The sequence below is a fragment of the Bacillus rossius genome, chromosome 3, assembly GCF_032445375.1.
Source record: "Bacillus rossius redtenbacheri isolate Brsri chromosome 3, Brsri_v3, whole genome shotgun sequence".
NCBI classification, from domain to species: Eukaryota; Metazoa; Arthropoda; class Insecta; order Phasmatodea; family Bacillidae; genus Bacillus; species Bacillus rossius.
This window is the reverse complement of record NC_086332.1, coordinates 37,097,769-37,121,571: the sequence shown is the minus strand read 5'-3', so window position 1 is coordinate 37,121,571 and position 23,803 is coordinate 37,097,769. Positions and strand designations below refer to the sequence as shown.

The 23,803-nt window shown below is 37.5% G+C and overlaps 1 protein-coding gene across 3 annotated transcripts in view; it reads left to right on the top strand.

Annotated features, from left to right (window-relative positions):
- LOC134530532 (uncharacterized) overlaps positions 1–23,803 on the top strand; it is a 127,285-nt gene that overhangs the window by 90,997 nt on the left and 12,485 nt on the right. For all 3 annotated transcript variants that reach the window (XM_063365431.1, XM_063365433.1, XM_063365432.1), the window contains exons 5-12: positions 39–185; positions 9,433–9,548; positions 11,991–12,162; positions 14,198–14,326; positions 17,035–17,168; positions 18,726–18,912; positions 21,449–21,565; positions 22,778–22,902. In XM_063365431.1, coding sequence (XP_063221501.1) covers positions 39–185; positions 9,433–9,548; positions 11,991–12,162; positions 14,198–14,326; positions 17,035–17,168; positions 18,726–18,912; positions 21,449–21,565; positions 22,778–22,902 — 1,127 coding nt within the window. The remainder of the gene's footprint in view (positions 1–38; positions 186–9,432; positions 9,549–11,990; positions 12,163–14,197; positions 14,327–17,034; positions 17,169–18,725; positions 18,913–21,448; positions 21,566–22,777; positions 22,903–23,803) is intronic.

The window sequence follows — 23,803 nt, the reverse complement described above, 5'->3', positions numbered from 1 at the left end:
GCCTGCAAGCACGTGGACGCCTCGCGCTCGGCCCCCAGCTGCAGGTCCGGCTCGCTGCGACTGGAGGGTGGCGCCGAGACGAGCCAAGCGGTGGCGCCACCCGTCGAGCTGTGCGGCGCCAACGAGCGCTTCGACCCGCCGGTGGTGCTGTTCGCCGACGAGGAAGAGGCCACGCTGGTCTTCAGGTGAGCGAACCCGCGCCTTCCCGCGCCGACCATTCTATAGGCCAGGGGTCGGCGCACTTTCCAGCGAGATGAGCCGAATATCAAGTCGACAGATTCTACCAATTCTTTATAGAGCCGCAAAATGTACTTTATCTGTATCCGCGTGGAATTTCAAGACGATTTAAAAAAAAAATGAGATAAAACAAAAATATTTTATTCGCAAATTCGACATAAATACTTAGAAATAAAGGCTACTAAGGAAAAAAAAAACACGTAAATGTGAAAAAAATTGTGTTCATTAGAAGAGCTCTACTGATATTACTAAATTATTTTAATTAATTATTAAAATAACATTTACCTGGGTGAGTACGGAGTTGGGGGGGGGGGGATGGTAGGTGCGAGCGCAGGTTGAGGACATAGCTAGAAAATAGTATTCTGTGCCACAACAAGCGTTTTTTTACCAGTAATGTTTCTGCTTTGCTTATACTTCCTAAGACAAGCTACACGAAGTTGCTTTATGACGAATTATTTCTATTTCTATTTTTAAAAATTGTAAGAATACCAAACTATTGTGATATATAAGAAATATTTAATGCTAAAATGAACCAAAGAAATCTCAGGCAATAATTATAATATCTTTGATTGAATTTTTTAACAGATTTTGTTTAGCAAAAAGTGTATATTTTAATTTTTTTGTCGTAAAGAAAATGTTTTTATAATGTAATGCAGTAAAGCTTCTAAACACGAGGCTCCAAAGTGGTGCACTGGCCTTTCTTGTTGCTGTGGGCATTGCGGACTTCCATTGGTGGTTCCACGATCTAATGGCGCAGATGCAGATACACGTGCAATGCAAACACGTATATTGCGGTCAAGATTTGGTGCCACTATTTCAGTCTTTACTTCATATATACATATGCCCAAAGTGATTACTAGTAATTTAAAATTCTTGATCAGAGATAATATATTTTCAATCAACAAACTTGTGATGATAAAGAAACTACTCAAATTATTTGTGTGGTCTTTTCTTTATTTATAAAAATATTAATACGTTATAGACTCTGAACGGTAGTTCTGTTTTCATGTTTCGTCTCTAATAAATATTAGATATATGTTAGATATATATTATACATTATAGATATGTATTAGATAGATATTATATATATTAGATATTAGATATATTTATTATATATTATAGAGACATGTACTATATATTATATATATTAGAGACAAAACTTGAATACAGAACTACCATTCAGAGTTTACAATTTATTAAATTTTCTTATAAGTATAAATCTAACCACACTAATATCTTGGGTAATCTTTATTGTCTTTTTTTTCTAAGTCACTGCACAAGGTATGGTGGCCGAGGTTGTTGATTAAAAATAACTTATCTCTGATCAAAAATTTTAAATTTCTTGAAATCACTTTGGACATGTTATTTCTATTGTCTAGGAGTCCGAATACTCTTTCTGCTGCTAAATTGATATTATTAATCTAAATAAAAGTATAAACAATACTTTCAAAGTACAGGTAACATATAAAAAATTCAAACTTATTTTACTCTATGAATCCATTGATGTATAAATTTATATTTAATTGGAAAATAAAACTTTCCATACAATTATAATGTACAATCACATTATACGCCTGTGTCTCACATCTTAGGAATGACGACATGGGAATAGGGTGTAGCAAGGGAGCTGGAAAAAAAAATTCCACGACATTTATTTAAACAAGGAATGCTGAGAAGCAAAGTAACAAGAAAATATATCATATTAGGCAGCTTTATAACGAGGAAACTTTTGCAATGAATGTAATAAAGTCTTCCATATTTTCCACATCCTAGGAAATGAGATTTCCTTCATATTTGCAAAAGAATCATCACTCATAAAGCACACAGGCGTTGTTATTTAAGTACCAAACATACATGTCAGCAAATATTGCAATTTTTAACATATTTTCTTAAAGCTAAAACTTATTATTTACTCATTGGTTTAATATTTTCTTCTTTTTTTTACATTTTAACTCAGAATTGCGTTATTTCCACATTTGTCGGCATGCGTATGAATAAATTTGTGTTCTGTCTACAGCTATGCTGATCAATAATACCAACACGCATTATTTTTATTTGATTCTGTCTAAAATTTAGGCAAAAATTATTTACTTCGTAACATAAAAAACTACTATTGCTGTTTAACTGCTTTAGTATTAAATGTTTCAATTCTTCACAATAATTAAAAAAAATAATGCATTTTATACAATAGGTAGGATTAGGTTTATTTTCCAATTTTTTGGAATTATATGAGCATTTTATTTAAGGACTTAATTTTATTCTTTTATATTTTAATGTAAAAAACTTTTATTTTGCTTTTTTTCGGTAATTTAATACTTTTTTTCTGTAAATATAATTGATCTTGCTTATTTTATATATTTTCATTATGTTTTTTTTAAATAATAAATAAAGGTTTTGTTTTGACGTAAAATAGTATATATATATATAAATGACATGCATGTATTTCTTTGAAATGTGAGACAGTCTTTTAATGTCTAGTTTAAGTATATAATGATTTTTTTGAAAATAAATTATATATAAATTAGGACGACATTTTCTTTTTACATTTTCTGGTAAATTTTTCAAGAAACACTCTTAAGTTTGTGTTAATTATTTGTTTGAGATAGATGTTATGAGGTTTTACTACGTTAAACGGCACATAATCTCATTGGTAGTCAATTGAAGGTAGTACTTCGCTTGCTTATCACCACGGCAAGATGAGTGTCTACAATTACGATCAAGTATATTCATCTGAGGTATAGAAGAGTATATTTCGACAGTCGTGCAAATTTTATGTAAGCAAAGGAACGTGGGCTGCTTTATTTGTGACAATACTGCTCCTACTAATACTACCTGTGCTGGGGAGGAAAGAGGAAGAGGGAACAGCATGCGGTTGCTAATAAAGAAAGAAGCTTCTCTGCCATTCTCTTTCTTCTGTCATCCCATTATGAGGCATTTCACGGAGCGTGCCGCGGTAAGGCAGGAAGAGAACGGGAGACGGCGGCCGCGGAGAAAAGAGCGATCGTTACCGCAAGGTGAATGTAGCGGAAGCAGGCTGGATTCAAGGACGAGGCATCCGTCTTGACTGCGCCCCCGCTGAAGTGATGAAAGGCGGCGGAAGTCACCTCGCAGTCCCGTGGAGGGGGCAGGTTACCACCAGTCACCCCCAGTCACCCCCTTCACCCCAACTGTCTCTGTCAACCAGACGGGGAGCCCGCTGTGCATCAGCCGACCAGGCCAGCAGCGAACGCAGAATTTCGTTTTGGTAAAAAGGAGGGGAGGGGAATTGACACACTTTTACCGCTGTTTGCTTTGAACTTATTACCATTTGTTTTTGTGAATTAAATTTTATTTTTTTTGAAGTTATACTTCTTTAGGCGCGTTATGAAATAAATTGTGCCAGTGAATTTTTACGATGCGCGCGCACCATGTAACGAAATTTTCACATGATGAAAAAAAAAATTGCCACTTAAAAATAAAAATTATATATGTGATTTTAAATCTTATACTTTAGTGATTGATACTGACATTTATTAATTGTGTATATTAGTGATATAAATATTGTTTATAAACGTTTTCAAATGTTATATCAAGTTTATTTATATAATTGAGGTTATGTTCCCGCGTGTATAATTTATTTATATTATAAATTTAAAATATTTTATTATTTAATATATAATTGATAATAAATATTAAGCATTATTATTGAATTTATTTATAATTAAAAAATTTCTTGATTATTTAAATAAATCATATAATTATTTTTATACACCTATTTATATTATTATTGAATACTGAGTATTTATTTAATATTTTTTTTAAAATTTTACTGAATTTATACTTTACCATTCGTATTTATATTATCACTCAAGACTTTTTATTATTTTATTTCTATTAATTTTTGCATGTAAAATTGAACTTAGTATTTTACTACGCAAGTAACTATAACTTCTAACGCGCGTACATAAGTACACCCACCCTAATTTTTTTAGGATTTCGGGGGAGAGAGGTTAAATGTTCTCCCATTCCCTACGTTCTGGACTAAGCCTAACAATCGATTACTATAGAAAGTACTACATCTGCTGTAAATTTGTGAATTTTACTGTTAGACGGGCGGAGAGCTAACTACGTTAGATGTCTGCTAACATAAACACAAAACCTTAATAACAAGGATTAATTTACATCGAGCCTCGGTAACGAGCAAATTCATGTGTTCGCATGTTGCAAATTAACTTATAATACGAAACTCAAACACGAAATTTAACGCATAATTCTTTAAAATAATGCCTAGCGTGATAAATAGGCCTACACGCAAATTGTGTTTTCAAATTCTTGACGCGAATCACACGTATTTTCCGCACCCGTCGCTAGAATTCTTTGCCGGAGCAGCTACGTCGATTATTGAATCATTTGTTTAACAGTCATTAATTTTAAACCATGTAATGTAACGGCTCCGACAAAAGAGAAAAATACTTTTAAAGAAAAACTAAACCTTGGCTTTGAGCTGATTTTCACCAATAAATTTTATTAAAAGACTGACCATCATGTTTAAATTCATTAAAGAGTTAATACTATAAAGTTTCCCTTTGTCTTTGTGAACATAGGTTTGCGCTATCCGCCACAGATGGCAGCACCGTGGTTATACATTTTGTTACATGCGACTTTCTACCAAATGCCGTAAGATGTTACACATCAAAAACCAACATTTAAAAATAAATTCAAAAGCACAATACTGTGTGAGAGTCCATTAAAAGAAAATGGATGTTTCTGGAAGAGAAATATAATAAAGTCCGTTCTGCGAGCTCGACAGAACTGAACGTTGTTTTAAATGCGGGAAGTTAGCCAGCCCAGTCACGTCTGGCTCTTTGTTTATTTGTTTAATACCCCACGGGCCAGGAGAAATGAAGCCGCGCGACTCGCCCGCTCAGCTTATCCCAGGCTTCTTGATTGCATTCTCCGTCCAATCCAGTCCCGCGAATATGTCGTGGCGCCCGAGGTTCGCGGCGAACCGTCGGCGGGGAAACAACTTGCAAATTTCCCCTGGCGAGGCTCGGTAAGCAGCGGTCCGCTCGCGGATGTAACAGTGTCTCCGATTGGCCGCCCGGATATCCGACGCCCATTCGTATTTTCATGTCGAATTTATCTTTCGCGCCACGCAGTTTTCCTTACAACGTTCTTTAGACCGAGATCAAGATGTTTATTTAAAGCAAACTGCAGTGTCTTGAACGTAAGCTATCGTGGCCAAAAACAACTACTTCTTGGCTAAATGCTAAGGCCATATGTATTTAATGATAAAGTTTCCCGAAGTTTCGTCATACCTCGTTGCAGCCATCTTCAGAAGCGATTAATCACTATATGGCTAGCTTGGTTGTGAATGCACCTTTATAAATAGTCAGCCAGAACATCCTTAGATAGCAAAATAGGCTTAAATCAATCTTGAATCAAGCTCGCCATTACAAGTGAGTTAGCTTGAAAATAGCTTGATTCAAGCTAAATAGTTTACACGTGACAAGCTTGCAGCAAGCCTGCTACGTAAAGATTCAACCAAGCTTGTCATGGTAGGTGTGTTAGCTTAAATCGAACTTGTTTAAAGCTAACTGGTTTCAACATGATAAACTTGAATTAAATTTGCCATAACACGTGTATTAGCTTGAATCAAGCTTGATTCAGGCTATCTAGTCTACACACGAAAAGCTTGCAGCAAGCCTGCCACTACAAAATGGAATCAAGCTTGCAATGGTAGGTTTGTTAGCTTGAATAAATCTAGATTGCACATGACAAGCTTGCAGTAAGTATGTCACGACAAGCTTGCATCACGTTTACCATGTGTTAGCTTGAAACAATATTGATTCAGATCAACTAGTTTGCACATGACAAGTTTGCAGCTAGATTGCCACGACAAGTTTGCAGCATACTTGCGGCAATGGTTCATGGTTCAAAGGCTTAAATCAAGCTTAATTTGTCAAACTTTATGGCAAGCAATTATTCAAGACATACGACAAGCTTGCCGCGAGCTTATATGCCATGTGGGCCAGATCTTCAGTTGAAAAGAGCTGTAACAAGGCGGACACATCATCCTCCCAGACGTGCCCCAGGGCCGTAGCCAGGATCTATGAAAAAAAATTTTTTTGAGGGGGGGGGGGGGGAACTATACTACCATTACACCATTTATTATGAGTAAGTTTTTATTATTGAATTTTTGAAGAAATTTTATTGTCACACTAAAATCTCAAATTTCAGAACTCAAACGTTTACACATTAAATTTAAAGAAATGTTTTTGGTTGAGAGAATAAAACTAAACATTTTATATTTTGGCTTCATATTTAACTGTTTTTAACACATTGTTCTCATATAAAATGTTGGATTATTACTTTAAAATAAGTCATAAATACCTATATATATTAATGTTATTAAATACGTTAAACACACATGTTAAGTTCGTATGAAAGGCATGCTTACAGCACGACTGGTCGTTTGTGTGGAAGGCTTCAGTTCAGTCCTAACTATCAATTCGGACTGTTCGGTCCGAACTGAGCACCAGGACTGATCTTGTGTACACAGGGCCTCAATTCAGTCCAATCTGTCAGTTCGGACTGAGCAGTCCTAACTGGGAAGTTGGACTGACCGTGTGTAGGGGCCTTAGCTTATGGCTAAAAGTAACGAGAACGCTTATTCTTTGAAATGTAAGGACTTTAATTCCGCCTTTAAATTTAAAATTCTGACATTAAATGATAGGAACTTTCAAAGGTCTGCTGAGGCTTGCACCACTTAAACGACTGGCACCTATTCTGTTAAAGCAGTGAGGCATCTAAAGCTGATACAACACAAAACTAATACCGGACAGCTCCAAGAATTTTTTTTAAACCTGACGTTTTTACGTCAGTCCGCTAGATGGCAAACGCTATGACCAGTATGACATATATCTCTTTAGTACATGTGGTATCAACACTATGAAAACAAAAATATCTATCTTTTCTCTAGGAAAAACTTTTTTAAGTCGCTGCACAGGTTTATGCAAGATATAAACCATTAGTTCTTAAAGTTTTTAAAAAAGTATTTAATAATATTTGACACCAGATAATGTTATATATAATTTTACAATTCATTCGTAAAATTAATTTTAGTTACACTTCTTACCGCTAGGTTATTTCTCACACTCTTGCCTGTGTTGTTAGTATAGAGCTTGTATTAAAGCCTAGGTCTATGGTTCCCCTAAACTTACTTAGATTCTATAATTCACTTATAAAAATATCTTATATTAGATGGCTTTATGATTGTGGCTAATATGCGAGGTAAAATGTTTTACAGAATAACCACAACAGATTTTCTTTTTAAAGGGGATTCCTCTGGTCAGGCATGAAGCAACACAAATGCGAACAGTAATGGAAAATGTCATTTACGGTAACGAGACAATGAAATAAAAGACGACAAAGCCAACACAAAGTTCTTTGAGAAGAATCGATCGCTTCCGTTCCGAACACCGCAGGAAACGCTCGATATGAGAACCGATTAACCACATTCGTCATTTGTGATAGCTTTTTTCATGCTGGGATGACAAAGATTGGAAAAGGAGGTTGGGACTTCAATCTGTAGCAAAAACTGTTTTTGATGTTTACTTGCTGGCTCTTTGAAAGGAGGATTTAATATCTTCAAAGCATCTGTCGATTACTTTTGTTACACAGCAAATGGATTGTTTCAAGCTTAAAGAGATCGATATTTGAGAAGCTATGTGGTGAGAAGCTATGTTTCGATGCAAGGCGCAAGTTTCCGACGCCTCATTCTATTTCTGTGGTCGCGTTGTAAGGGTCATTGTTAATCAGTGGATATGAATATTTTGGTTTGGAATCAATTTGTTTTCCAAAAACTTGGCGGGGGAACATATTTTTTTATTGAAAACTAAATATATATTTGTTTACAATCAAAACAACCTTCAAATAAAGTAGATCCATTTTTTTTAATTTTAATATGCAGCTTTAGGTATAAGATTACTTTAGTACTCGGGAAGTTTATTAACTGTTTGGTTTGTTATGTTTTGATTTACTATTTCGAAGAGATTACAAAATTCGAATTACTTTTTGTGTCTCATAGGCAAAGGTTGAAATATATATATATATATATATATATATATATATATATATATATATATATGTATGTATATATATATATATATATATATAAGCTATAATCGTTGCAATGACATATTTAATTGTTTGTTATTTGATGATCTGTAGAAAAGATGACGAACTGGAGGAGCATTTAGGAGAATCCCTACTCAAATGTTGCAGAAATATTTCTGTTTCAGTGTGTTAGTGTTTGTCTCTGAAATTTATCCCGAAAATTATTTTCCGGGTGGATTAGAACTATTACACTACATTCATGGAAACATTTCAATCCTAATTTATTTTTGAGTTAATTTATGTTTAAATTTTACAGTAAACACTCAAAATCATACTGGGAGCGAAGCATGAAAATAAGCTGCGATTTCGAAAGTGTCCGGTGTGAACCAGTCTCTAAAAACATGGAAAAATCTCTAAAATAATTGTTTGTAAACAGTTATAAAAATATATATAACAAATCGTAAAATAATTAACTACATTTAACACCTCGCTCGCCATTGTAAGTACGTGTTGAGGTTGACTGCAGCAAAACAAAAAATTAATATTCTCTCCGACTGCCCTCTTGTTTACACTTGAATTCACATCGAAAAATCATCATAAACAAATGCATGTTCACTTCTAGTTCGATCCATGGTCAATTTACATTGAAAGTGAAGGGAAGTTGGAAGGGGGATAAACGGTAGCCGAGACAAAATATTTTGAAAATTAATACCCTACCAAGTATTTTGTTTGGCAAAAAAATAATTTCGTTGTGTCCTTAAAGTAGCATGTTAGAAACAAAAAGTTCTGTAATTAAAAAAAAGGATTTTGTTTTGACTACAAAATTATTTTGCACATTAAAACAAAATATTTGTAACATTCCTAAACATATGGGATTTTCACCTGTTTTCCTAGATACTTTATCCTACACAGATCAAGGAGAGATGCCATATTGTTATGGTAAATTCCCCATGAAATGTCGCTGGTTATTAATTTCCTGTACGTGTTGGGGAACGCTACCTCGTGGTGGCCACAAGACAGTTTTCTCCGGTGCACACCAAGTGTGGCCCTCAAGCAAAAGTTCCCCCGGACAGAGTGTGAGGTCGGTGGTTGTTGCAGAGTGGAAGAGACGACGGCGCGGTCGCAGTTCCTCGCCTACTTCAGCTTCACCCCGCGTGACGGAGGCCAGGGCACCAGGTTCCATCCCCGAGGGGGGCGGCGTGTGGAGGGCACAGGTGAGCAGAGACGGTGGTCTGAGGGCGCAGGTGAGCAGAGACGGTGGTTGGAGGGCGCAGGTGAGCAGAGACGGTGGTTGGAGGGCGCAGGTGAGCAGAGACGGTGGTCTGAGGGCGCAGGTGAGCAGAGGCGGTGGTCTGAGGGCGCAGGTGAGCAGAGACGGTGGTCTGAGGGCGCAGGTGAGCAGAGACGGTGGTCTGAGGGCGCAGGTGAGCAGAGACGGTGGTCTGAGGGCACAGGTGAGCAGAGACGGTGGTCTGAGGGCGCAGGTGAGCAGAGGCGGTGGTCTGAGGGCGCAGGTGAGCAGAGACGGTGGTTGGAGGGCGCAGGTGAGCAGAGACGGTGGTCTGAGGGCACAGGTGAGCAGAGACGGTGGTCTGAGGGCACAGGTGAGCGAGGTAGAGCCGCAGTGAGACACCGGACATCCATTTCACCGAGTTATAAGGGTTCCAATCCCTATCTGGTTTTCCACAGTTCAGTTTTCAATGAATTTCCCGCAATCGCTTCAGGCAAATGCGGTTATTGTTCTTTACTACACTATAATATCACAATCTTTGCCAGCACAAATGAATTGTTTAGACCAAAATTTTTATTAATTTTTAATCACTGTTAAAAATTATGCTGCTTTAAAACAATTTTTTGACACGCATATTTACACTAAACATATGCAATAATTGTCATTATGTGATGAAGTTAGCTACTGTTGCTTGTGACTAGAAGTTTTCGTTACAAGTCGAATTATTGTAATCCCAAAGTTCTTATTTATTTTCAAATAAACCAAACATTAAAGAGAAATTTTTATTTAATACTGCCTTTAATTCAACTAGAGTTTTAACTAACCCAAATGAAAAAATTCGTTTAGTGATTAACTTTTGCCATCAAGAAATATTTTTTTTTAGTTGCAATCCATCGAAGATTTCTTCCCTAATATACATGGTGTGTGTAGTTATACCTTCTCTAAACTCACCATCAACGAGATGTTAGGAGGGATAATATCTTAAAGACGGCATCTTGGTTTCAATTATTTTAGGCCATTGCAATTTTTAACATTCGATTTTAAAATTTTGACTTCGTTTAAGCAAAATTTATAATCTAATTGCCTGAATTTAACCATGGCTGGCTGCTACATATAGGTTATTCTGTGAAGTCATAAGGTGTTTGGTATTCAGCTCATTTTCGGGAATGACTGCAAATATAATAATAATAATGTAAGTGGACACTATGTTATGGCCTTCGGAAAGTTATTATAATGTTTTATGTGCTTAAACAAAAACAAATTTTCATTAAAATCGAATTACTGTTATCGCATAAAAACGGTTGAAAGAATATGGAATGAATCCGAATACCAACCCAACGGATCCCTTAGCTAAGGCATCCACTAGAAGTGCATCGTAGTGAACGCGGCCATCTATGCGTTGCTTCAGAATTCTCACAAGTGATGCATCGGCATCCCTACATGCGTTCAATAAAATCGAGGTTTCTAGATATGCAACACTCGCATCTACCGATACGTTAGTTTCTGAATAATGTTTTCTTTTGATTGCATATATTATTACTTTAGATTTTTGGTATAAGATTTGTTTGAAACGTAACCGTAAGTGATATCTCGAATAGAGACAAATATAAACGTTAGTAAAAAATACCGAAAAGTGAACTTATAGGGGTATTTAATGCTCATTATAAGTATTTTTAGCATTTTGGGAAATATAACAAAACTTTTATTTTGATTTCTTACATATGTAAAATCCATACTGCATTAAAATTTTAAAATTGGTCTTAATTAAGTTTTACTGAATGTTCATTCGTATGTAGGTATCACGACTCAAAATGACTAAACGCACAATAGTACGACCAACTGTCCGCGGGTGGTTCTAGCAGTAAAAGTATTCGGATACTATCCATCTATTAGAAATGCGGCATCTACATTTTGGCTGCATTTGCTAACAGGGTGTAGGGATGTGTGTGCTATGGACGTATTCCTGCGTGTTTGGACACAGACATGGCGTCTTTCAGTTGTTTCTCTCCCCCTTAAGACAAAATATTTTAAAAAATGTGTGCTTGGACTCCACGCACGGCAGAAGTGAAACTTGTTGTCTTATTATATTATCACGTCTAGGAAACATAATACTCTTCAGCTGAGGTCCCAGATAAAAAAATATATATGTGCAAGTATGTGATTGCTAAATTATGCTATTGCGCAAGAACGCGAGTGTTCAAGTATGCAAGTGTGCACATGTGCAAGTTTGCAAGTAATGAAGTGAGCGAGTGTACAAGTGTGCCGAGTTATTTCTACCTTTCTATCTGCCGTCTCCTCCTCTACCGGTTTCCCCCACCACGTACCCGACTATTCCCCCTCTCTGCGGTCGTAATTTTCGCAACGCTCGAGAACTGTAGCCCCTCCTTCAGCAAGAGGAGTGTCAGTTGAACCTGTGTGGTTGCAGACTGCGACTGGCTGTACGAGGACCCGCGCTGCCTGGAGGCCGGCGCCTGCGTGCTGGCGAGTGCCGGCTACCCGGGGCTGTACCCGCCCAGCAGGAGGTGTCGCTACCTGGTGACCGCCCCGCCCGGCGCGGCCGTCAGCCTCGCCTTCACCGCGCTCTCGCTGCCGCACAGGTCAGCCTTGCCCGGGGTCCCGACCCCCTCCCTCCCACGCCAAGTCACCTCAGTGGCGGTGTGCATCCCCCATCATAGCCCCACGTGCCTCATGCACAGAAGCGGGGCGACTGAAATGCTGCCCCTTGGAAGGGCAGCCCTTCACAATTTTTCTGACAGTGGTTAGTTTGTAAAGTGACCTAACCTAACATAACCTATCCTAACCTAACCTAAACTAACCACTGGCATAAAAATCCTGAAGGGCTGCCCATCCAAGGGGAAACAATTCAGACAACCTTTCAAAAACACCACTGTTAAAAATATCCTGATGGGCTGCCCATCCAAGGGGAAACAATTCAGACAACCTTTCAAAAACACCACTGTTAAAGATATCCTGATGGGCTGCCCTTCCAAGGGGCAACAATTCAGGATTATAAAATTAAGAAAATAGACACATTTTAAGATACTGGAAGGGCTGCCCTTCCAGTCGCTTTACAAACTAATCACTGTCAGAAAAATCCTGAAGGTCTGCCCATCCCAGGGGCAACAATTCAGACAACCTTTAAAAAACACTACTGTCAGAAAAATCCTGATGGGCTGTCCTTCCCAAGGGGCAAGTTTTCAGGATTATTTAAACACTTAAAGAAACATGTTTTCAGAAATTGGATGGGCTGCCCTTCCAGTCGCTGTACAAAGAAACCATTGCCAGAAAAATCCTGAAGGGCTGCCCTTCCAAGGGGCAACAATTCAGCGCCCCCCCGCCCCCACAGAAGCAGCGGGAATTTAAGTTTTAAGTCAAATTTACTTTTCTCGAGCAAAATCAATACTTAAATTACTAATGTGCTAACGTTGGAGTTCTAAATGTAAACTATTGCCTGATAATAATTAATACAATGGTACTAGACCCAAGGTCTTCACAAAATCCCGGCTATACGGCCCTGAAACGAGTAGTGCAGAAAATGTAATTGTGTTCACGTGTTGATAGGTTATTCTACAGAAACATACACAGCTGCTTGCATGCCAGTTTGGGATGGAGCATGGCATTCACCCTAAAAGTATTTTCTGTGGCTAACAGGTCCACATACTTGTTTGTCCATAACTATGTTCTCCCGTAAAACATCGCTTGCCAAAAATGTAGTTTACCCTAAAGTTATTCGCCCTAAATAGATTTGTTTGTTCTAATTGCAATTTCCTTAATTATCAAATGCCCTAAAGCAGTTGGCCCTTTGTAAAAAATCAGGCGAATATTCATTATAAAAATATTAGCTGACTAATTGCATCATCAAGTTATAGAGGTTCGATTTTTTTTGTTTCCACAAATGGGTAACGTATAGCTTATGTGTAAGAATTTTGAGATATTTTTTTCACGAAGGTTGACAAACAAAATTGAAAAATTCAACATGGCGGGTAAAATATTATCTTTGAAAGATTTGTGCAATGGGAGTGCATGACTTGATGTAAGCTTTTGGACATACGTCATTGCTGAAGCACATGTATGTCTGTATAAGAAAACTACAAAAAAAAAGACAAGAACATACAAGAAAACTATTGTGTATGTTTCATCTTTTCGTTTTGCTGTGTTTTTGTCTCGTTTCAACTGTTGTTTTAAATTTTTTTGGGTCAAATATTTTTGTGCTGTCATCATTTGGTTTTTTTTTCGTACTGTTAGTTCATTTTTTGTTTTTTTTTCTTTGTTTGTTTACCATATTCCTGTTATGGAATATTATGTGGTTTTTATATCCTGTTGACAACAGCAATTTTTTGCTTAATTTGTGTTCTTGTCTTTTTTTTTTTTTTTGTAGTTTTCTTCTACAGACATACATGAGCTTTAGCAATGGCGTATGTCCAAAAGCTTACATCAAGTCATGGCGGGTAAAGATGAGCCTTAAGTTCTTGCAGTCGCAAAATCAAGCGTAGCATTTGTTGGCCATCGTCTATCAGGCAAGCCTTCCGTTTCTGCAATGAATCGGGGCACTTTCTGTGCTGATGATGGTTGCGCGTGATCTCGGGAGCTCGCGACGGGAACTTCATCTCTCCTCTCGTCTCTTGTCGCCAGCCGCTGCTCCACTGACTTCGTGGCGGTGTACGAGAGCGCAACCACAGCCGGCCCGCTGTTGGCCTCGCTCTGCGCCAATAGGAAAGCTTCATTCACTCACCCAGGCCCGCAGCTGCTGATCGAGTTCAGGTGAGGTCCAGTACGTAGAGTGCAGGTGAGGTCAAATACATTATGCTATTGAGTATCAGAATTTTTCTACTTTGAATTTGCTCGACAAGTATGCACACTTTACAAAACATAGAAGTGATTTTGTCATGCTTTTAAAACACGATAAATGGATCGTAAGTCGATAAATGAGGAATTTTATTAATAAAAAATGGTGTGTGTGGAGTCCACGCGCGACAGAAGTAAAACTTGTTGCTTTTCATATAATTAGGTGTAGGAAATATAATTCTCTTTGGCTAAAATCACATATAAAAAAATACAATTATGGTAGCGCTAATTTATTCTGTTGTGCAAGTTTTCAATTTGTGCTTAGTGTGCAAGTATTCAGGTATGAAAGTATGCAAGTATACAAGTGTTAAAGTATGCGAATGTGCAGGTATTCAAGTGTGCCAGAATGCGACTGTGAAAGTATGCTAATGTGCAAATATGAGAGTGTGTAAGTAATGAAGTATACAATATTGTGCAAGTATGCAAGTGTGCAATAGTGCAAGTGTGTAAGTATGCTGCGTCATTTCTACCTCTCCCCTGTCGTCTCCTCCTCTACCGGTTCTCCCACCACGTACCTATTCTCATGCGATCAGAATTTTCGTAACGCTCGAAAATTGTAGCCCCCTCAGTAAATAAGTTTTACTTTAATAATATGTAGGTGTACAATAAATGGTTAAAATTTGTATCAAGTCTCTATGGGAAAACTAGGGATTTTTTTCGTTAGCATTGGCAGTAGAGTAGTGCATCGCAACAATTTATTTAGTCAGTATAATGTTGGGAGATTAAATAAAAGCTTTAGCAATGTAGTTTAATTATCTACCTTTGTGGTGGTGTTACACATGCTACATACATATCTAATTTTCGTATATATTTCACATAAATTCCGAACACTGAATGTTTGATTCCAAACTCAATTCTAAACCAGCCAGGTCAATACATTTTAAACCACTAAAGAACATAGAATTAAAATTATATTAGGGTAAATACAATAAAAAAAGGTGAGTATTTCAGTTGGTACTCGCCAGTCACAACCTCCATAACGAGCAAATTCATGTTTTCTCATGTTGTTCAATTTTGCAGATAAATTTAAAATACGAAACTCGGACACAAAATTTAATTTAGAATTCTTTAAAATAATGCCAAGCGAGATAAATATACTGATAAATAAAATATTCGCCTTTCAAGTACCAAAATGTCTTGAATTAAATCACACATGTACTTTTTGCACCCGCCACTTGAATCGTAAACGTTTCTTGCCACCAACACACGCAGTTAGCAGTATGAAAAGACGGAAATTATACACTATTACAAAAAAAAATTAAAAAAATCGTAAACCCCGGCTTTGAAATTGATTTTCGACAAGGAATTTTATTAAATACTACCCAACTGGTTAAAATTCATTACACATCTAAAATTATACAGTTTACACACACGTTAGAAGTTATACTTATATAGTATTACTAAAATATGAACCTGAAAAACGTTAATACACATATGAAGAATATGGTTGTATATTAGCTTTTGCCTAAGCGACTGAAATTAATCTGTAAATACTTCCTACAAACATAATTGGGCTGATTCTACAATATTTTTACTATATTAAACTATTAAATTATGATATATTACTTTATTGTGTTATTAAAAATATAAATTATTTCCAGTAACGAAGTTGAATCATGTCAAAAATTTCCCTCGAGTTTCTTTAAAACTCATACTCTGTCACCACGTTACCGAGACTACTATAGCTTCGAAAAGAAACTATTTATGTATTATAAATAGTGTAATGACAATTATATTACCTATTTTTAAAAAAAATGTGACTTTTTACTATAATTATTTTAGATAGCCAAATATATTCCAGGGTAGTTACACTATCACCAAGTTTCATTTTGGCAAACCTATACGTTTGGTATGTCCCCTAAAGTTTACGAAAGTGACTATATACTGGTTTATGTTGCAACAAATGGGTCCGTCATCTTGATGACTTCGGCATCGTGGTTACATATTTCCGTTCATTCGACTTCCGTTCCATTCACGAAATTACTCATGCCAAATGCCGAATACCGAGAACTAAGATCTTTACACAATAATAATCGAAATACTTCATTTGCAATTCGAAATTAGGTATTTCATCAGCGAAATTAATGAGAAACCTCTAAGTAGGCTAAGAGTGACAAACAAAATGTGTTAAACTTGTATGGGTTTTAAACACTCCACTGTCAGGGCTTAAGCTCGGAGCTGAAAGCAGTTTCAATCAGAGCTTACGGAATGTATTCGAGTTTTAAAAAAAAAACTAATCTACAGAGTTGCATGCACTGTACCGGGGTGATCACGCATGTGCGTCTGCAGTGGCGTAACCAGGATTTGTGTATGGGGGGTGTTAAGAAGCATGGCCCCCCTGTATTCAAGCGGGTAGTCCGGGGGTCCTCCCCCGGGGAAATTTGGATTTTAAGGTGTAAAATAGTGCTATTTTAGCAGTTTTCGGTTCTTAAATTTAAATATTGTAATGGTAAAATTTTTATTAATTTTAATATGAAATTTGTTTGAGTTATGAATAAGAAATTAATTAAAGATTTGGTTCTGAGGGGCGGGGGGGTAACCCCTAACCCCCCCCCCCCCCTGGCTGCGCCCCTGTGCGTGTGGGTGCAGTCGTTACTGCTTCAGACACAGGCTGTGTTTTCTAGCTCAGGTGCGGCTATACCACCCTACAGCTACAATGGCTTCTTGGCCAGCCTGCAGTTCCAGCCGACAGGTGGCAGCACGGAGCCTTCAGCAACTTCGGCGGCGGGCACGCTCACCAGCGAATCCGGAGTCATGAGTGAGTTAGGCTGGGTACACAGTTTTAAAAACATAAGCGAGTGCGCAGTCGGCACGACAGCGCACACGACCTGTGCGAAGACGGTTCACAATTGAAATCTTACTGTTAATTACAGCCAATTAAATTTCACAATGTATCCGACATTTATTGGCAGTGTTAGTAAGTAACTACATTAACTACCATATGATTATCCCGTGATATCTGACCAGCGATTTGAGAGCACAGTTTTTAAACATATAAATAAATAAGGGTTTTATGACTATTTAGCTAACCATTATAACCACTACACATATTTTTATTTACAATTTTTGCTAGTGACTCATAAGTCATAGCATTAATTAATTTTTAAAGCGGGAACTACGTCTGGGCATTGTATTATCTCGACAATTTCTTGCCACAATATGATTGATAAATATAAACAGTTCTCTAGTCCCACCAAAATGACTTCCTACTCCACTCTCATTGGTTGTTGCACCATGCGCCCGTAACAGAAATAAAATATATTCGTTTCCCTTCTATGCACACGACCGTCTTATGCGCAATTGTGAATTATTAGGTTTGAAAACATGGCGTTCAAATCTTGTGTGCACGACCTACTGTTACTAATTCTGTTGCTGTTATTTTTTTTTTAATTGTGCACCCAGCATTACGTACGTTATTTAACACGAATGAAAAAATATATGTGTGTGTTTGTAAACATGAGTTTTAAACATATATAAACAACATGAGTTATATGTATCTAATTTTTTTAACAAACATAGAATAGTTTTTTTCTGTGGAAGATCAATTAACGGGAGTACAAAACTTGCGGGGTCGAGCTAGAAATGATAGTTCCACCATCTTGGATTATTTAATCTTATCTGACTACAGCTTGCGGCACATCTTCCATATTAATTTCTTTTTTGCTATAACGGGCATAGTATCTTAGCTTTAGACACTTGTCAAAGTCAATATTCGTGGACTGGTGTAATTATTACAACAGTTACATTTCCCCCTGAAATAATCAGCTATCCACTAGATGGTTATATTCTGTTTTCTGTATTTCATGTACGACTGTACATTGTATGGATGCCTGGAGGATGTGGTTTGTACCTTACCATAACAGAGAATTCGGAGTTTTAAAAATTTAGATATTGCCAAAAAAAAACTTAAAAAATATAAAATGGCGTTGACTAATATACAAACCGAAATGAGCCATCCTTGTTTCAGCTCTTTTTTTATCTCATATCATTTTCTATAATAATTATGTAAAATTTATCTTCGTTAAGACATAGCCTAGCACATAATAGAATTTAAGAGTTTAAACTAACTATTCTTGATTTTATTTAAGTTGATGTAATTGTAAAAAATATATATTAAAGCCAATGACCTTAGAGGTGAACATATTTTTGGAAATCAATTGTTATCATTTACTGGCTTAAACTATTTCTATGTATTTTCTATTAAAAATTATAAATAGTAAATGAAACAAAATTATTATTACCTTAAATATTTTGAATTCAAGATGGCGTCATTTAGTTTGTATCTCTAAATTCTTGTTTACGACATGTTTTCCAGTGGACGGCATGATTGCTGCTTTCCCCGCGACAGGGCGTCCCGACTGCGAGCTGGTCGTCTGGGGTAACAGTTCCCGCTCCGGCCACCTGGACTCCAGGGCGCTGCTGTCGACCACCGCCTGCACCTTGAGGTTCATCGGACGAACACAAGATAGCGCGCATGTCGCGCTACTCGCCTTCCGGCTCAGGTAAACATCAAATAATTACTGAATATGGGTTTGAAAGTCTCGTCCACATTATTTATCTCGGTAAAGCCGAATTATATGTATGATTTTAGTATTTTGCGTTTGATTGTGAATCAGTGAATTTTCACGGATCCAAAAACATTTAGGTAGGTAACACCACACTTTTTATAAATCAAAAGTTATTTAAACATTTATTTGTGGGGTGTTTTTAAAACATTTTTATTAACTCGCTTACTTGTCTATCTGTTTGTCTGTTCGGTATAAAGTTTGCAATTGATTTAAATTAAATTACCGATGAGCTAGAGACTTGAAACTTTGTACATAGCTCATAAATGGATGACAATGCAATATTAACTCGCTTTCTTTTCAGTTTGGTTGTTCGTCCGTTCATTACAAGTTTGATTTCTTTTGTTTAGCAAAGCCCCCTGATTCGAGGCATTAGGTTACGAGCATAACAGTACTGTGTTGCGGGATACATAAAGCATTACTCGCAGGCGATGGCTATATCCCGCATACAGGTCTAGGAAAAATGTTCGCCACGTGCTCATATAGGAAGGTCAGGCAACTTCCTATCCTCCTTGAAGAGATCTGTCCACTTGGCATAGCTCACGGCGACTAGCGAACTAACGGCTCTGATAACAGTTTAGTTTAGAACTTCGTAAATAGATTGCGTTCCATTTAATTTGACGTGCACTGTCTTTTGGTGCGTCCGACATGGCTTGTCTCCTTACTATTATCTATTATATGCGCTTCTCATTTTTAGTTTTAAACCTTACATGTATTTAATAGGTATTTAAAATTCACAATCACACATTTTCATTATAATATTTATAGGATTAAGAATAAAATCAGAAACTTACTCTGTACTAACAATTAAATTCAATTAATTACAAAAATTCCACTTACACGAAACTAAAAAATCCCTTTCAACACAGATTACAGACGTATGTAGATTACGAAGAACCTATTTTTCTTCTTGAAATGTTTTGGAAACTTCTCTAAACTCCTGGAACATATTAAGAACTTAATGTACATAACAACCTAATTATATGTTCGCCAAAATTAAAAAAATATATATTGATTTAACATTTTCTCATATTCCGTACAGCGAAATATATTTTGAATGTTTTTAACTTAATGCAACCATAATTGAAAGTCTTAACTTATTTCATATTATGCCTACTAAAGTTGTTATGCAAATATTTTTGTCATCGAAACACTATTTTTCATCCGTTGGACTAATAAATGGTCGTATCATTTTTGGACAAAAGTTTAAAGTACTATTAACGTGGTAATTAATAAATTCACACGAATTTGATACTAAGAAAGTTATTTTTTTTTAATTTCAACCCCCGTTTTTACGGTAAAAGTTCGTTTCATCAAAAAAAGTTTCAGCCAAAATTATTAGACAAAGAATAAGAGTTTTACAATATATTATAACGGATTTGATAGTGTATCTATTAAAAAAGTAATGACTTTTATGTCTTACTACTCTTATTATTTCCACCCTTTGCAGTAATGATTAGTTTCATAAAATTTACTTCAGATAAAAGTTTTAAACAATATTTAAAAAGTTAAACGAAAATAGACATTAATTCAATTGAGTACATGGTAGGTAAGCTTTATATATGTTCTTATTTCAACCCCTTGCAGTAATGATTTGTCTAATCAAAAATTGTTTCAGACAAAAGTTTTAGATACAAATTATAAGATTATTAAATAATTTGTATGAATTCGGTGTTGTGCCTTGCATACTGTTAGCTTTCAAATTTTTTCCTACTGTTGGCGGGAATTATTTTTACAGCATTTCGTAAGATTTCTGGAAGGAAATATTACCGTCGTGTTTACATTAAGTGTAAATAAAAAAAATTGAAGTGAAACTTCTTTTCTGAGGGGGCTATAATTTTTTCGAGTGTTACGAAAATTCAGATCGCATGAAGGGACTAGTTAGGTACGTGGTCGGGGAAACGTTAGAGGAGGAGACGGCAGGGGAAAGGTAGAAATGACGCAGCATACTTATACACTCGCATACTTGCATTAGTGCACACTTCCAAACATCTTCACTTGCATACTTGCACACTTGCACATATCTTCACTTGCATACTTGCCAATAGCATAAATTAGCACTCACATACTTGCATATATATTTTTTTTCATCTGCGACCTCAGCCAAAGATAATTGTTTTCTATAACTAGGTACGCCTGTATTTCGCGAATACATTTCGTGTCAAGGTATTTCACAAAATACTGTAGCTTTTCTCCTGTGGTTATTGGCTGAGGTCGGTGAGAGGTGTCGTTCCGCTCTTGACGGGGCCAATGAGAATGTGGTCACCGTACTGCTGCACCCTCACAATTTGCCACGACTCTTAGAAAAAGCTACAGTGTTTTGTGAAATACCTTGACATGAAATGAAATCGCGATATACAGGTGTCTATACCTATAACTAATAATATAATAAACAAGAAGTTTCACGTGGACTCCACGCACACATATAGTTTTTTAATAGATAAAGATGGTTGTGTTGATGGTTTGCCTGCAGCCCCGCGGCGTGCACGTCGGCTATACAAGTGTTCGACGGGCTGGCCGCCGCCGGCGACGCCCCCATGACGGTCATCTGCAGCCCCGACACGAAGCGCGCTCAAGACGGAGCGAGCAGGTGTGCCAACATCAGGAGCGTAGCCAGGGGGGGGTTTAGGGGTTCAACCCCCCCCCCCTTAACACCAAATCTTTAATTAATTTCTTATTCATCACTCAAATAAATTTCATATTAAAATTAATAAAATTTTTACCATTACAATATTTAAATTTAAGTACCGAAAACTGCTAAAATAGCATTATTTTACACCTAAAAATCCAAAATTTTCCCGGGGGAGGACCCCCGGACCCTCCCCCCTCTTTAATACGGGGGGGGGGGGGGCATGCTTCTTAACATCCCCCATACACAAATCCTGGCTACGCCACTGGTCAACATACAGTGGTTATGAGACCCTTCCTCACGGGGCCAATTACTAACACGTGGGAAAAATAAACTTGACTACCATAGTGCATTGGTGCAGTAGTTTGTCTCAAGTTTTTGAAGTTACGCTTCTTCAGGTGCGTTGTGGAATAATGATGAGTGTGAATTTTTACGATGCGCGCGCACCATGCAATGGAAATTTTCACGGAAAGATGGCGGACTAGCGTGTATGAACATAAACCCATATATAGTCACTTTCATACAAATTAGGGGACATGCCAAACGTACTGGTGTGATGAATGACACTTTATGATAGTGAAATTACCCTGTAATATATTTTTGGTAAACTAAAATAGTCTTAGTATAGAGTAATTTCAAGTTTTAAAAAACCTAATCTTAGCAGTGATGACAATACATAGTCTCGGTAAAACCTCTTTTCATTCTTCGTAGTATAGTGGTTATAGTGAGTGGTTAAGAAATTTAAAAAACGTGTTTGAAAATTCGGTAGTCGAAATTTAAACTTTTTGGGCGTACATAAGTACACACAACTTTTGTTCCGTATTAACCCTGTGAGAGTCATTTATGATGATTTTAGGGGTAGTGATAATTCAAAGACTTATTATTAAAGTATTGATAAAATATTTTTTTACTTATTTCGTACAGTGAAAAAAAAATATTCAGAATAGTAAAGCATAAAATGTACTCCGCTTGCGTGAACACAGCCAAGCAGGTACGAGGTTAACTTTGAATAGAACTTCGACTTAATGTTTTACTGCCAGTATCGGGTAGCCAGTGGGATTATGGTCGTCAAATATAGCTCGCAGTTAGTCTAAAACTCAACTGAAACCTATTTTTCCTTTCCAATGTAACGAACGTAGTTAGGTATGGCATGGGTCAAACCATTTTTTGCAGGCACATGCAGCGGGAGAAGTACACATCGTCCCACAACGCCGTGACGGTCGTGTTCAAGTTGTCCCAAGAACTCAACAGCTCTTCCGAAGGTGACTTTGTGGAAGTAGCATACTCATTCCATGATGGTATGTCACATTTTCTCACGTGTCGTAAAAAAAAAAAACTCCTCAGAGTTTTGGCTTGAAAGTGAAATATAACTTTCTGAGTATCTTCCGTGTCCATAGTTATAAACTATAATACAGTGTGTCTATGAAAGAATGTCCCAGTTATAATATTCAGTAGTATCAACCATTGTAGTGTGTTGTTTCAATGTCTCAATTAAAGAGTGAGCGCATGCGCGAATACTGCTTTATGGTCTTCTCGCTTGAAGCGCGAAAGAATGGCTCTTTCTCCAATTAGTAGAGGGTGAATCTTTAAACTATATTTGGCAACAGGATGGAGCCACTCCCCATTGGAATCTCTTTGCACGAGAGTGGTTGCACGTCGAAATCCCTGACGGTTGGATCGGTCGTAATGGTCGAGACGACAGAGATCTTTTTTGCTGGCATCCACGCGCGAGTTAGGCCACTGTCTTTTTGAGAAGGGGGGGGGGGGGGGATGCTTAGGCCCGGGCTCGGCGCAAGTCAGGGACGGCCTCTGGCCGAACCGCGACCCCCCTCTCCCATCACCCGCCCCTCTCCGCTCCACTGCTCTAAAAGCCCCAAGGTGGACTCCGCCGACGGACACGGACCACTCCAGCACAACTACATGACAACCACGCAGGCGCCGACTGACAGCGCGCAGCGCTCTGGGAATACCCTGGCGGGCCTCGGAAGCTCATCACTCTCCACTCCATCACATTCACCGTCACCACCAGACACCACCATTCCACCACAAGCCGAAAGGCCAAACAGACACCCCTTACCGTAGAGATTAATACCGTGTTAACCCAAAACACACCTTAAAACGTATGCACAGACGCGAATCAAGTGGTAATGGGTGGCACTCCGCGGCCTGGGAGCCCCTGGTTCGATACCACAGACAGGC